The sequence below is a fragment of the Pituophis catenifer genome, unplaced genomic scaffold (genome assembly GCF_029215685.1).
Source record: "Pituophis catenifer annectens isolate HBS135680 unplaced genomic scaffold, rPitCat1.0.hap2 SCAF_3, whole genome shotgun sequence".
Classification (NCBI taxonomy): Eukaryota; Metazoa; Chordata; class Lepidosauria; order Squamata; family Colubridae; genus Pituophis; species Pituophis catenifer.
The window spans coordinates 53780112-53793795 of NW_027256883.1; the positions used below are offsets into that span (position 1 = coordinate 53780112).

Consider the following 13684-nt stretch of genomic DNA (forward strand, 5'->3'; position numbering starts at 1 on the left):
GCAAAACTAATGAGGATTAACAGAGACCATATCCTGGTCCATTTGGAAAAGCTACAGATTCAAAACACATTACTTGCAACGATTTATTTTTCTGAAAAGTAAAACAACACTGGGTCTTCAATAACCGTTTGAAAATAGGATAGGTCTCTATAAATTTTCATCATGCCCTTTAGAAACATAAATATATGTAAACATATATATATACACACACACACACACACACACACACACATATATGCATAGGCACATTTTACTTGTGACTTGACAGAAACAAAAATCTGGAATATTTGTTAAACAATTGCATAGGTATTTTTGCTACAGCAGGAATAGTTGCAAAATATTTACTGTATTTTTCTTCCACATAGTGAATATTCGCTTAAGGAGCTAACTGAAACTTGCATCAACATATGGTCGCCTAAAAGAAACGTAATTTTTCTCTGTGAAATCTTTTGGGTCTACATGATTATCAAGTCACAAGTATAAAACCATGCATAAAACAAATAGGTCTTGGGAATGCCTCCATTCTGGTCAAGGATATAAGGGCTGTACTTTAAAGATGATTGAGAAACCTACTGGAAGCATGATCAACCCAAGGCCGCCACCACTGCTTTTTTTTGCCCTTGGTTTTTTCTTTGTCTGCTTCTCCTAAAATGAAATATGTCCAAACATTAATTTTACAAAGTGAAAAACATATTATGTCTTATATTTTTTCCTCATTTTTGCATGAGCAGATCCAATTCTAATACTTTCAAGAGATAAAACACAAAAAGCATTTGCTTACTATTATTATAACTACTCTATTCATAGAACCTGGCTACTCTGACATAGAGACAAAATAGAATTTGACTTCAAATTTCCCTATATTTAAGGAATTATTTTTAAAAAATGCTTTTGTTTATTATAAATTAAAACTAAGCTGCAGCAAATTAAAGTTCATTATATAAAAACTAAAACAGAACACTGAAACCCAAAGTATTAATTTGAATTCATAAAATACATATCTTGACTCAAATTTTGCTTCAAATGAAAAATCTGATAAGATAAAAACATCTTTGCTATTCTGAAATTGTTTAGGTATCATATAGAAAACCAGTTCAAATTCCAATCTGAACTGTGCTCTAAATACCAGCTTTTTAAAAGGCCTGAAAGCTTGTTATGTTCTACCATTTTATATTATACTTTAGCATCCCAGTCACAACCCCTGCTCTTCAGAGAAAGGGACAACATGTTTTTGTAGATAACCAAATGTTATTCTTCCACTGCAGTGAGAAGGAAGGGCAAGAGAGGGATACCATAGGAAGAGAGTTGGATTTATTCCCAAGTAATTTAATTTAATTAATTTAATTTAATTGATTCAATTTATATGCCGCCCCTCTCCGAAGACTCAGGGTGGGGGAGAGGAGCAGATTGTGAAGCCCACCCAACAAATGTCTGGATGAGGCACTATATTTTCCTATATAATGTATATTCATGTTAATAATACTAAGGTCCAAACAATAAATACCAACGTCGGATATAGTGAAGGAATAGTACCATCATCATCATCTTCTTCTTCAGCAACCTTTTGAATTTCTTGCCCATCCGAGGCTTCTTGACTCATGCTCAGCACCTTTTCTTTACCCTTTTTGTATTTCTGCTGTCTGGCTTTGATATGATCCATCCTGTCAAAAGAGAGTTTGCACTCTCAGAATTAAATCATTATCTTTGTGGACCCAAAGAGGACAAGGATTTTAAAATATTATATGATATTCTTAATATATTATCAAATGACATTACTTATTACATTTATGCTTATATTACAATAAATATTAGCAAAGAAAGAAGTTACACAATTTTGTATAAAACTTTGATTAGGAATGCCTGATTTCCCCCCCAAATTATAAATTGCAGAAGAACTGTAAATCTCCATTTGTGTTTCTTCATCATCTTTTTGATGTCAACAGAACCTCAGTATTCGTAAGTATTAAGCTGATATAAACTTACATTCAGGATTGTACATTGTCTTCTAAAGTACGGCTATAAGATACAGATGTTTCAGCTGGACTGTTATGTACAGTATATAGCACTGTAATCACTACTATGTTTCTCTACATGTTTTGGAGGTTCATATCTTACTTGACTTTCACTTATTTTGTTATTTATTTATTTTTTTAAAATTTGATTTTAAAGACTCAGGGTGGCTTACAATGAACTAAGCAATAGCCTTCATACTTTTGTATATTTATACAAAGTCAGCTTATTGCCCCAACAAACTGGGTCCTCAATTTACCTACCTTAGAAAGGATGGAAGGCTGAGTCAACCTTGAGCCTGGCGAGATTTGAACCTGCAGTAATTGCAGGCAGCTGGTTTTAATAACAGGGTGCTTTAGACCACTGTACTACCAAGGCTCTTTTGTTTTGTTATTAGCTATGTCTCAGATCAGGGGTGTCAAAGTAGCGGCCCAAGGGCTGGATGCGTCATGTGCAGGCCACGCCCACCCTAGCTCTGTAAAAAAACATTGCAAAATGTCACATGATGGCAATGTGACGCCACAAGTTTGACACCAGTGTCTGAGATGGATGGGTAGATGGAACTATAATATTCATGAGTTGCTGTCAAATTCCAAAGGTGCTCACTGACTTCTGTAGTGACATCGATAAGGTAATGGTTAAGTACTTTTTCTCTGATTAATGTAGTAGTGTTATATGCCAACATCCAGAAAGGAATTTTTAAGAGAAAAGAAAAGCATACTGTCTCTTCAGTTGATCCATTGATTTTTTCTCTTCCTCAAGTCTTGCTTTTACTGCTTTCACAATTGTGGCCTGGAAGAGTTCAGCACCTCTGAAAAATAAATACATATACACTTGATAAAAACAATGCAACACAAACAGATAGGATGACAGTCACAATTGTAGTTTTGCTACCAAGATGGAAACTGAAGGTGAAACTGATTCAACAGATTTGCTGAAACAGTGAGAGTAAAGAAAACATTCTGAAATGTATTTCATGAAGTTGACTTTCCTAATCAATATATGGATTTTCATTTCTTGATAAGAGCTTTCCTTGATTAATATATACAAATTATATACTTCATTTCACTTCTATAGTTTACAGAATATTTCATCAAAATACATATCTGCATGGATCTATACATTTATTAAAATACAACATTTCATTTTACCTGGATGCCAGAATCTGTGAAGCTTTAATATCAGCAACAACATGAAGGAAGTAGTAACTCATGAAAACTCTTCTTTGCAGCAATAGAAAAGCAAAGCAAATACTATCCCAGATTATTCCTGCTTCTCCACTTGGCAATTTACACTCTGGATCATCCAAAGCTGACAAGAACAAGCATCAAGGATAAGCATCAAAATATTGCAAGATTTTTTCTGAGCTTTCAATCCATGTCTGCAAGATTTAAACATCACACAGGTAGGGCAGAGAATAATTATCTATTTGTGACTCTACATGTATGTACATTTCTCCTGTATCCTAACTCAAATTCTAATCTGGGAAACAGCTGGAAGACCATCTCCTTTAATGGAACATCTCAGAGAGCCATAGAATTTTTTAAAAAGTACAATAGTATTTATAGTGATTAGGTCCAAAGTCTATATGAATAACAAAATACAACCTACAAATAAAAACAAACTGATTAAATTATCAGATACAATATCTGGTTACAGCAGGAGTGTCAAACTCACGGCCGGCAGGCTGGATGTGTCATGCAGTAGCCACGCCCACCCGGGTTAAGCAAAGGGGGAAAAGTCACAATATGTCATGTGACGAGAACATGACGCCACGAGTTTGACACACCTGGGTTAGCCTGTGCTTTGTTTATGCTATTACTTCAAAATAAAATAAAAAAAACTTCTGCCTATCTTGGACAAAATGTATAAAAATGGTGCTAAATTCTCAGAGAAAAATGTTTTTCCACCAACTATTTATTTTCCAATCTGAATTATTCATACTTTATTATAAAAATATATAAATATATAAAATGATTTTCAATTTCAGAGAGAAGGACAAGTCTGCTTATTGTTTTTTTAATGATGGTTATCTGAAAGACTTTAATGGAATTTTAAAAAGAATTATACAAATAACTTTATAGGTCTGTACTTACGAATGTCATATCCTTTAACTGTACAAGCCAGACTGAATGCTTGAATCACCCAACAGCTATTGTTGATCAAAGATTTGATGTAGCCGCATGCTCCTATCTGGAATAAATAGAGATTGATATGACAAAAGAAATTAAAATAAAAGCCTGTCAATACTACAAAGATCCAAAAAAAGGAGAAATTGAAATTTTGTTTTCTTTAGTGTTTGTAACTAAACTGTATATGCTCAGTGCAGTGATTCCTTCTATAATATTTAACTAGATAAGTAAATAAATAAATATTATAATAAAATAAAAGCTTGTCAATACTACAAGGTATAGCTGTTTACACAAAGATAAAAAAAGAGAAATTCAATTATTCTTTTCTTTGGTGTTCATAACACTTCAACTGAATATGCTCAGTGCAGTACTTTCTTCCATAACTTTTAAAATAGTCTTATACCTCTTTCACTGTAATGTCATAAATACATTAAAACAAAAATTGTTTTGTAATTAGTCCATACTACAAAATACCCCTTCTTTTTTTATTCCAATTTGTGACCATATCAGATACAAACAAGACCATCAACTGTATGGTAGATTTCTCAGTACAAAAAGGGAAATTGCAGTTAAAGCTCAATGATAAACATTAATTGATGTTTCTGTTTAGAGCTCCAAACAATCTGGAGCAAGTAATACTGAATGGAGCTTGAAGAAGCCTGAAAGGCAATGAAAGAATGGAAATAAACACTTTCAATATTCAGCCACCTATCCCCAGTACTGTATATCAGTGTTTCTTGATCTTGGCAATTTTACAATGTGTGAATATCAACTCCAAGATCAGGAATAAAACTTGCTAAGGTTGACACTGTATATAACTATTTATATATAGTTATATATAACACTGTTATATATAACCACAACACTTTGATGTCAAGAGTTGAATCGTTTCTAGAAAGCAACAAAAAGATGAACTAGTGTGGTGGGACTCTGCACTATTAAAAAAAAGTAAAATAACAACTATATATTGATTTTCAGAAACATTTAATAATCATTAAAAAAAAAAGAAGATACTTACAGATAATATATTTTTCATTATAATCACAAAGGCATTATAAGCAATCAGCCAATCCCAATATCGAAGGATGCTTCTGATTGGCTTCAGTAATAGATCTCCTCCAAAAAGTAGAAAATAAAAACAGGCTACCAAGTAACCCATGCAAAATATACTGATCCGAGTGGTTCCCGTTATAAAGATGATAGTGAGAACAAACCAAAAGAGATAACTGAACGTAACCACTTTACCCATGTCTAGATAAGATCTGTTACAAAACAAAGTAGGAATGAGAGAGATTACATTTACTTTCAAGTCATATACATTTTTATGTACAATAAAGTGATATAAGCACATTTATATAAACGTATAATACATATTAACAAAATGATTATGTGTTTACAAGAAAACATTATCCGTTATACAGGGATTCAAACTCTGTGATGCAGAGGTTGTTGCATTGAGGTTATATTTGGCAAGAATACACATACACACATAACATTGGAATTTATGCACCACAAGGTTTCTCAAATCTTGTGACACAGCAATTGCTTGCTATCAGTTTATTCAGGAAAAATAAGGAATAAAATCCAAAAGGTTTGACAGAATCCCCACTTTCCCCTCTGCATGTTTGATAAGGTTTGTTTTAATTGCAAAGTGCAAGTTGCTTACTGAGGAAAATGACTCAGGGCATTCATACTTTATGCTAAATTAACAAATTTAAAATCAATTTATATTTTTTATAATTATAGCTAACTATTGCAACGATTGTTTTGATAGCATTGTTTTCAACTGTTCACTTTTTTATTTTTCTCATTCATAATGTTTAGGTAATTTTACTTATGGTAAATTAAAGAGAATTTATCTAAACATTGGTGTGTGGCCAACAATTTCCTTCCTTCCATCCATGCAAAAGCGATGATTCTTTGAAAGTATAAAAGAAAGTTGAACTTTTTCACTGCTATAAACAGTAACATTTATAGTAACGTAATTTATCACCAAACTGATAAATTCAGAGATCTGACTGTAGGAAATTGGGCTCTTGCAATTTCTTTTCATTTGGGACCATGCAATGTAATTAAGAATTTAGCATGTAATCAATGCTACATAAATTTATCATGCAACAAAACTTCCCCTATCTTTCTCTCTGCCAGAAATTTGTTCCTAACTATCATAAACTCCTGGAGTAGATATTAAAGATAAAGAAGAGACAATGAGAAAAGGAGAATTTATTCTGTTACAGGTACTTGTTCTACTAGCAGGACAATCAGACAGAAATTATGTAACATCATATAATACTTTTACTGATTGATTTTATATATTATATAACTTGTATTTGATTGTCCTGCAATTTTATATATTTTATGTACTGTGTGAAGAATAAAATTCTGTTATTTGATAATCTTACCCCACTTACCCCAGAAAATAGCAACATCAGACAACATGTGTGAGTGACAACTGCAGTAAAGTTGCAGAAATACAATTCTGAACCTTACCAGTTCAAAGTTCACAAAAGTATATGATTTCTGTGAAGAAGTAATATAAGCAGATGTGTGACTTATGTCAATAGTCATTATCCAGATCTTACCGGCAATGAATAAAATCAGGTACAGGGTTGTGTTGACTAAATGAAGCTGCTTCAAGATTCATGCAGATTTCTACATTGTCTCCAGCCATGATGCGTACAGCAGCCTTGTTCTCATCTTCAAATGTCTGCCTTTGTAAGGATGCACATAGTAGTAACATGAAATCATCTGATGGAAGAAAATGTTGAATTGAATATAGATGTGATGGACGTCTCACATGTTTTTCATATAAAGAGGATGACTAAAGGCCCAGTAAAATCCTAGTATCAGAATGGAGGCAGAACCAACTTGCTCCTTGTGAACTCTAATCCTAGTCCACAAATTCAACTAGGAATGTCCATGTTATGATACACAAAGAGGTAAATGAGCAACAATGTTCAGAAAATAATTTTCTCTGAAAGAATAGCTTACTTAAAAATAGGTCGCTATTAAGTCCAAGGTTTGACTTTGGACAAATTTAGAAGGCCATGAGGCTACAAGGCAGAAATATTTCCACTCTACATTTTTCTGACTCTGATGATCCTTGGCTACTTTATCTTTTGAATTTTGACTTTTATTCAAAACTTTTGTTGTCTTCAATAACTGGACTGGACTGTGACTGCACTTTTGTCTAGCAATTTACCATAGCATGAAAATTTGTAGGAATATCAACCTTGGACTGTTTGACTGCATGTAGTCATCGACTTATGACCACATTTGAAGCCAAAATGTATGTTGTTAAGTGAGACATGTGTTAAGTGAGTTTTGCCCCATTTTACAACCTTTCTAGCCACAGTTAAGTGAATCATTGCAGTTGTTAAGTTAATTACATGGTTGTTAAGTGAATCTGGCTTCCCCATTGACTTTGCTTGTCAGAAGGCCGCAAAAGCTGTTTAATCCAGAACACTGCAACTGTCATAAATATGAATCAGTTGTGAAGCATCTGAATTTTGATCATGTGACCATAGGGATGCTGCAACGGTCATAAATGTGAAAAATGGTCATGTTACTTTTTTTAATGCCGTTGTAACTTTGAATGGTCACTAAACAAACTGTTGTAAATCGAGAACAACCTGTACTGTGTTAACTCTTTGAGACTGAATTATATCCTGTGATGACTGTTTTTAAAATCTAAAATTGGCATATACAAAATTAATGTTTGTATGTAAAACCTTAAACTAAAATAAGAAGTACAAGAATTGGGCAGCAAAGCAATTTCACACAGAACCAGATAGCAAAAGGAAAAGCATTAAACTAGAGAGGTCAGCCTAATGCCTTCCAAATTGCTAGGACTACTGCATTACACAATTTTCACTCAATATAACCATTGATAAGGGATAATGACAACTGTACTTGAAAACATCTAGAGGACACCACTTTGCCTATTCCTGATAAAAAGGACATGTATTGGTTTCCATGTCTTAACTTTTTAATTCAGGTTCCATATATGTTATTAAACAGCTGTAATTTTTCTTCTTTATTGCAATGGTGAGATAGGAAACACTGCTGTTTTTTTAAGAGCAAAACTTTTTACTGATATTGTGAGATATATATATATATGTATATGTATATGTATATGTATATGTATATGTATATGTATAAGTATATGTAAAGCTAAAAATTACAATCTAGTAATAGTATCTTGATATTTGTTGCATGTCCAGAAATGTACTTTAGAAATTTATTACAATATCCTCTAGGAATGAAATAAATGGTAAGTTTGTTTAAGGGATGAAAATTACTTACACACAAGAAAGACTGGATTTGGTTTAACAATAAAATCTGGAAAGTATAACCATTTGATGATATTAGAGTTGAAGTTGGCATTTGGATTTCTCCATGGGTAATCTGTAATGACAGAGGCAAGAATGCTTATAACAAGCCATTAAGAGTACTTATTTAATTACTTCTCAGCAGGTATTAACATACAGTAATTATTGAAGTAAAAAACTGGAAGAACTGTTTGAGGCAAAAAAGGACGCTTACCCTTACAAGGTGCAGGTGGGATGCCAATACATATGAAGTACTGGAATGTAATAATGCATGACAGAAAACAGCAGTACTTTGGCCATATTTCTGCAATAGCTTTTCTTCTCCGCCGATACAAAACAGCAATTAAAGCAAAGCCATGTATCATTGCATAGAAATCCATCCGTTGACCAATTACATTTACGGACAAGAGGAAACAACTCTGTGATAACAAGGCAAAGGTACAAAATGTATATATTATCTGGAGTGGTCCATGATAAATAGGATATTAGCTTCATCTTTGGAAACTTCATGAGACTTTACTTATCAGCTTGAAAGAAATCATTTTTTAAATTTTGTTTATAGGCCATCTTATTAATACTGACTAACTACCTTATCCATAATGACTGGGTAAAACTTCTATTTGAAAAGTAAAGAGATATTGGAAACAATGTTAAAATATTTGGCACAAATATCTTGATATATTATAAACATGTTTGCAAAATGAAGATTGCAATATCCTAAACCTCATCCAAGAACCTCAAATATGATTTTCTATGTTCCCCTTTAGTTATGAAATTCTCTCCCTAGGAAGAACACTGAAAACATTTCAAATTGTCTTTCTTTAAATTGATTGTGGGTGAGAGTATGTTTCATTATACATTTAACCTATTTGGCTAGATTTTTCACTTGGTGACTGAGTTGCTAGTTCCAATTGTGGTCACTAATTAAGGACTATCAGTACTGCTTTAACCATACTGGTGTAAATTTACCTCCAAACCAAATTTGTAGAAGAAGTAGTTTATAAAATACTTAAGGCAATTGACTATACCATCATCCAAATGTAATCTGGTAATATCATGAAAAATAGTTTTGGTTTCTGGGGCAGTGAGATTATTATGACATCGATAGTATTCTTGGTGTCGGTAAACAGTAACTTCAAAGGCCAGAATTGCCAGCATCAGCAAATTATTCTGTAAGAGAAGGAAATTGTAAATACTTCAGATCCAAGAAAAGCCTTGATTCTACTACTTACAGCAAAACTCCTGAACTATTTGCACTCAATGTGCATTTTGACATAATAATTTATGTCAATTTATGTCAATTTATGTGAAACACTTTTGCTATGTGTTTATATTAATTATAAAGATAATGGATTTAAAATGTATAAAATCGCTACGTCTAGGTCTTTGTTTATTAACATTTATTAACATTTTCCCAACCTTAGGACTTTTCTATACAAAACTGAAAAGCTGCAACTGAGATTTGTTTTCCTGTGCTACTAGTTAAGCACTGGAGGAAAAAAATGCTAATTGATAACACATTTATTCTAAAAATACCCAATCCCATTTGTGGTTATACTGTATATGGGTTATTTTACAGCATATGAATATCAAAGCCACAAATAGGGGAGTGGATCATAGTCAGACAGGCAAATAAACTTTGTTCTGATAGGTTATGAGGCAGAAGTAAATAGCCTGTGGTGGAAGCTGTGTAGCTCTAAGGGTGACTTAATGTTATGTTAAAGTTTACAGAATGAGGTAGTGATATTTTCATGAAAGGAACCATGATTGCCCACTCATCTCTAGCTCTGGCTTAGTTTTGATACAGAAATAACAAAATATAACAAAGATGTAGAACCAGTTTGCAGCTCATGTTTTTTTTTAAAAAAACCTATAAGAATCTTGCATATATTATATTATATTATATTATATTATATTATTAGTAACTGGAAAGAGACATACATTATTCACATAAACTAATTCTAAAAATTAGTGTATTACAATTTAAATTAAATTAAATTACTGTTTATTAACAAAAAATGAAATTACAGTTAATTCTAAGTGTATTATTTCTTTAAACAGGCTGTGCAAATACATTTTAAAAAGCAGTTATTTTGCTACAAGAACTGAAAATTAAGGAATGGATTGGAAATGCTTAAAATAGATCACTACTTTTTCATTTCATGAACCAAGGCTATCAGAACTGTAATGAAGTACACTTCATTATTGTAATTTCCTTTCTCATCCCATAACTTCATAATCTTTGAGGAAAGATTCCAAAGAGAACAGTTCTACTTCCAAGATTATATAATACTGAGCTATCGTTTCATCTCTACTAGAAGAATGCAAGAACTGAAAATGCTGAATAGAGAACAGATTATAATTACCCTCAAGTACACAAGCAATGGATAGGACTTTCTTAATCCAACCCACTCAGTTGGATCAATGGGTTTTTTGTAGAGAAGTGATTCATTCAGGTTTTCCTGATTTTCAGTAGTATTAGGCTAAAATAACAAAAACATTAGTTCTGATTTATTCAGGCAGTATGTGTAATAATAATGCATGTATAGCTAAATAATTCAACAGTTTCTCATTAACTTTATAAATGCTTTATAAATTATCTTTCAGGGAGTTATTATTAAGACTAAAGATAAAGAAAAATCTTAAAAACTTGCTATGAAAAAAATATATAAATGTACAAACTTTGTCATTTTTTATCCCATACAAAGTAACCCAAACCTCATATCCAGCCTAAAGAGACAATTTGACAAGCTAAGGAGGACAGGATGAAGACCTAATCAAATTAAGAAGGCAAAATTATGGGAGAAAACTGAAGACATGGACACTGGCCTAACCTCTTTTAAATTGTTTTAAATTTTAAATTGGGTTTTATAATTGTGATTTTAAATTGTTTTTTGGGCCATAGTATTTAATATATTTTTAAATGTTTTTAATGTTTGTATTACATGTATTTTATCTTGGCTGTTCACCGCCCTGAGTCTTTCGGGAGTAGGGTGGTATATAAATTTAATAAATAATAATAATAAATAATTCCACACTTATAGACTTATTTTAAGGTGTTTTCTGAAAGAGATCAAGCAGCAGAGAATTCCTCCTTAATTTGGTGCAAGGCAGATCAAAAAGATAAATAGATCCCTTTCTAGAAAAAAAAATACCCTACCCGCTATTTACTTATTTTTTAAAAAAACATAAAATAACTAACATCTCAACAGGGTTGGAAAAACAAAAACAAAAGATGTATACTACCAGAATATTTTCCTGATTTTGGGAAAACTGCTTGGATAATTTCAGAGTCATTTGTCATCTCTCTAATTCATAAGTCCCTCCAGTTAAAAAATATTTAGATATAGCATGAATGATTAATTTTAAAAAATAAATGAAATATACCATTGGACAACTGATAGAAAATGATGCAACATTAATAGATTCAAGCTGGTATAACATTTTACAGATAATAATCACACAGGTCCAAACTGTGCAGACACCGGATGCCAATGGACGCAACTGAGAATATGGTAAAGCAAAAGCCCAGGCGATCACAAACACATAGTTAATGAGAGAAACCTAGAAGGACAAAACAGAAAAGATAACATTTAGATTAAATGACAAATTGGAAAATTCTTTACTGTACTACCTCATGTATTTATTTATTACTGAAAAAAATGAAAAACATGGAAAGATTTATTTCCTTGGTTTCATTTGGAATTAAACTCAACCAGTGGTGGGTTGCCCCCGGTTCAGACCGATTTGCAATAACCGGTAGTAAAACCGGCGGGAGGTTCCGCCCATCAACCCTGACATCATCAGGAACGTGCGCAGCCCCATTGCGAACTGGTAGTAAAGGTAAGTAGAACCCACCCCTGAACTCAACCAAATAGAAAGAAAGATGTGGGGTGCACTAAAACACTTCAATGGATGGACAGTTACTAAACAAAATTTTGTTTTTCAATGTGCAACCAAATCTTCAAAATATACAGTACAAATTTTACAATGCAGACCATTTACATTTTGAGATCTGATATCATTTACAAGGGCTCGTCTTATGGACAAGCGTTATGTTTTATACATTTGATAGCCAGGAAGGATTCAAATTGAAAAATAAAATGCATAAAGAAATATATTGTTAAACGATGAAAGCCTAACAGAGTTCATTTTCAGTTACATATTTTTCAAGGGTACTCCTTTACGCTGGCAGCTTGATATTAGCAGGAAGCTTCAATCCCACATAGGTCATGCAAAACCTCAGATTCATATATTCAAGGAGATAAAGTGATTTGCATTCTACTGTAATACTGATACTGCAAGAGAAAGTGGGCTACCCATTATATACTTGCCTCTTTTACCGTTACCCATATAATATATGATGACACAATTTTGATTATGTGTAGTTCCAAAAGCCACCATACAAAAACTTGAAGCTTATGAAAGCATTCGAGAAACTTCAGGAAAAGTACAGTTAGACGGTCAATTACCAAATGCCATTTGTTCCTTAAATCTAAAAGACAAATAAGATGCAGTGAAACACTTTTCCACTGCTGTGAAAAAACAACTACTGTTATTTTCAGTGGAAATACACTTTTTTATATATACATATACACACAGAGACACATTTGTCCTTAAAGTAAAAAAAAAAAAGTATTAGATCTTTTTTATTTTTAAATTTTATTTTTATGCGTATCCAATTAATAAGACAATCTTTATCTTAAAGTAAAAGTTTAACAATTAAAAAAAACTAAAATACAAGCTAATAAAAGAAATCTATCTTATGTCTATGGAGATTGTCAATCTTTCAAGTCATGGTTGTCCCAAAAGTTCTGTTCTAAAAGGCAATGGGACTTCCTTGGTTTTTTTTCTTGAAAACATTTCGTTTTTCATCCAAAAAGCTTCTTCAGTTCTAACTGAATGATGGGGAATGGAAGGATTTATACACTTCGCAGTCACCTAGTCGCTGAAACGTTTTCAAGGAAAAAAACAAGAAAGTCCAGTTTCCTTTTGGAAAAGCACCTTTGGGACAAACCTATCTTATATTTTGCATATGAAATAGAAATTGTAAAATAACCTACATTTACCAATGACTATACTACTATAATATTAATTGTACAAAATATTATTGTAAGGTATCAGAAAATCTTTGCCATAGTGACAAATATTGTTGCCTTTTTTGATTAGTAGAAACAGATAAACTTTTTTTATTTTGGTTTGGCATTACAG

At 32.3% G+C, this 13684-nt stretch overlaps 1 protein-coding gene across 3 annotated transcripts in view; it reads right to left on the reverse strand.

Moving 5' to 3' along the window:
- Window positions 1-13684, reverse strand: part of PIEZO2 (piezo type mechanosensitive ion channel component 2) — a 150447-nt gene that overhangs the window by 38091 nt on the left and 98672 nt on the right. For all 3 annotated transcript variants that reach the window (XM_070942381.1, XM_070942380.1, XM_070942379.1), the window contains 13 exons: window positions 12808-12968; window positions 11861-12037; window positions 10840-10956; window positions 9443-9643; window positions 8688-8892; window positions 8448-8549; window positions 6725-6890; window positions 5161-5404; window positions 4107-4203; window positions 3162-3321; window positions 2732-2821; window positions 1534-1661; window positions 574-639 (listed from right to left, as the gene is read on the reverse strand). In XM_070942381.1, the coding sequence (XP_070798482.1) occupies window positions 574-639; window positions 1534-1661; window positions 2732-2821; window positions 3162-3321; window positions 4107-4203; window positions 5161-5404; window positions 6725-6890; window positions 8448-8549; window positions 8688-8892; window positions 9443-9643; window positions 10840-10956; window positions 11861-12037; window positions 12808-12968 (1914 nt within the window). The remainder of the gene's footprint in view (window positions 1-573; window positions 640-1533; window positions 1662-2731; window positions 2822-3161; window positions 3322-4106; window positions 4204-5160; window positions 5405-6724; window positions 6891-8447; window positions 8550-8687; window positions 8893-9442; window positions 9644-10839; window positions 10957-11860; window positions 12038-12807; window positions 12969-13684) is intronic.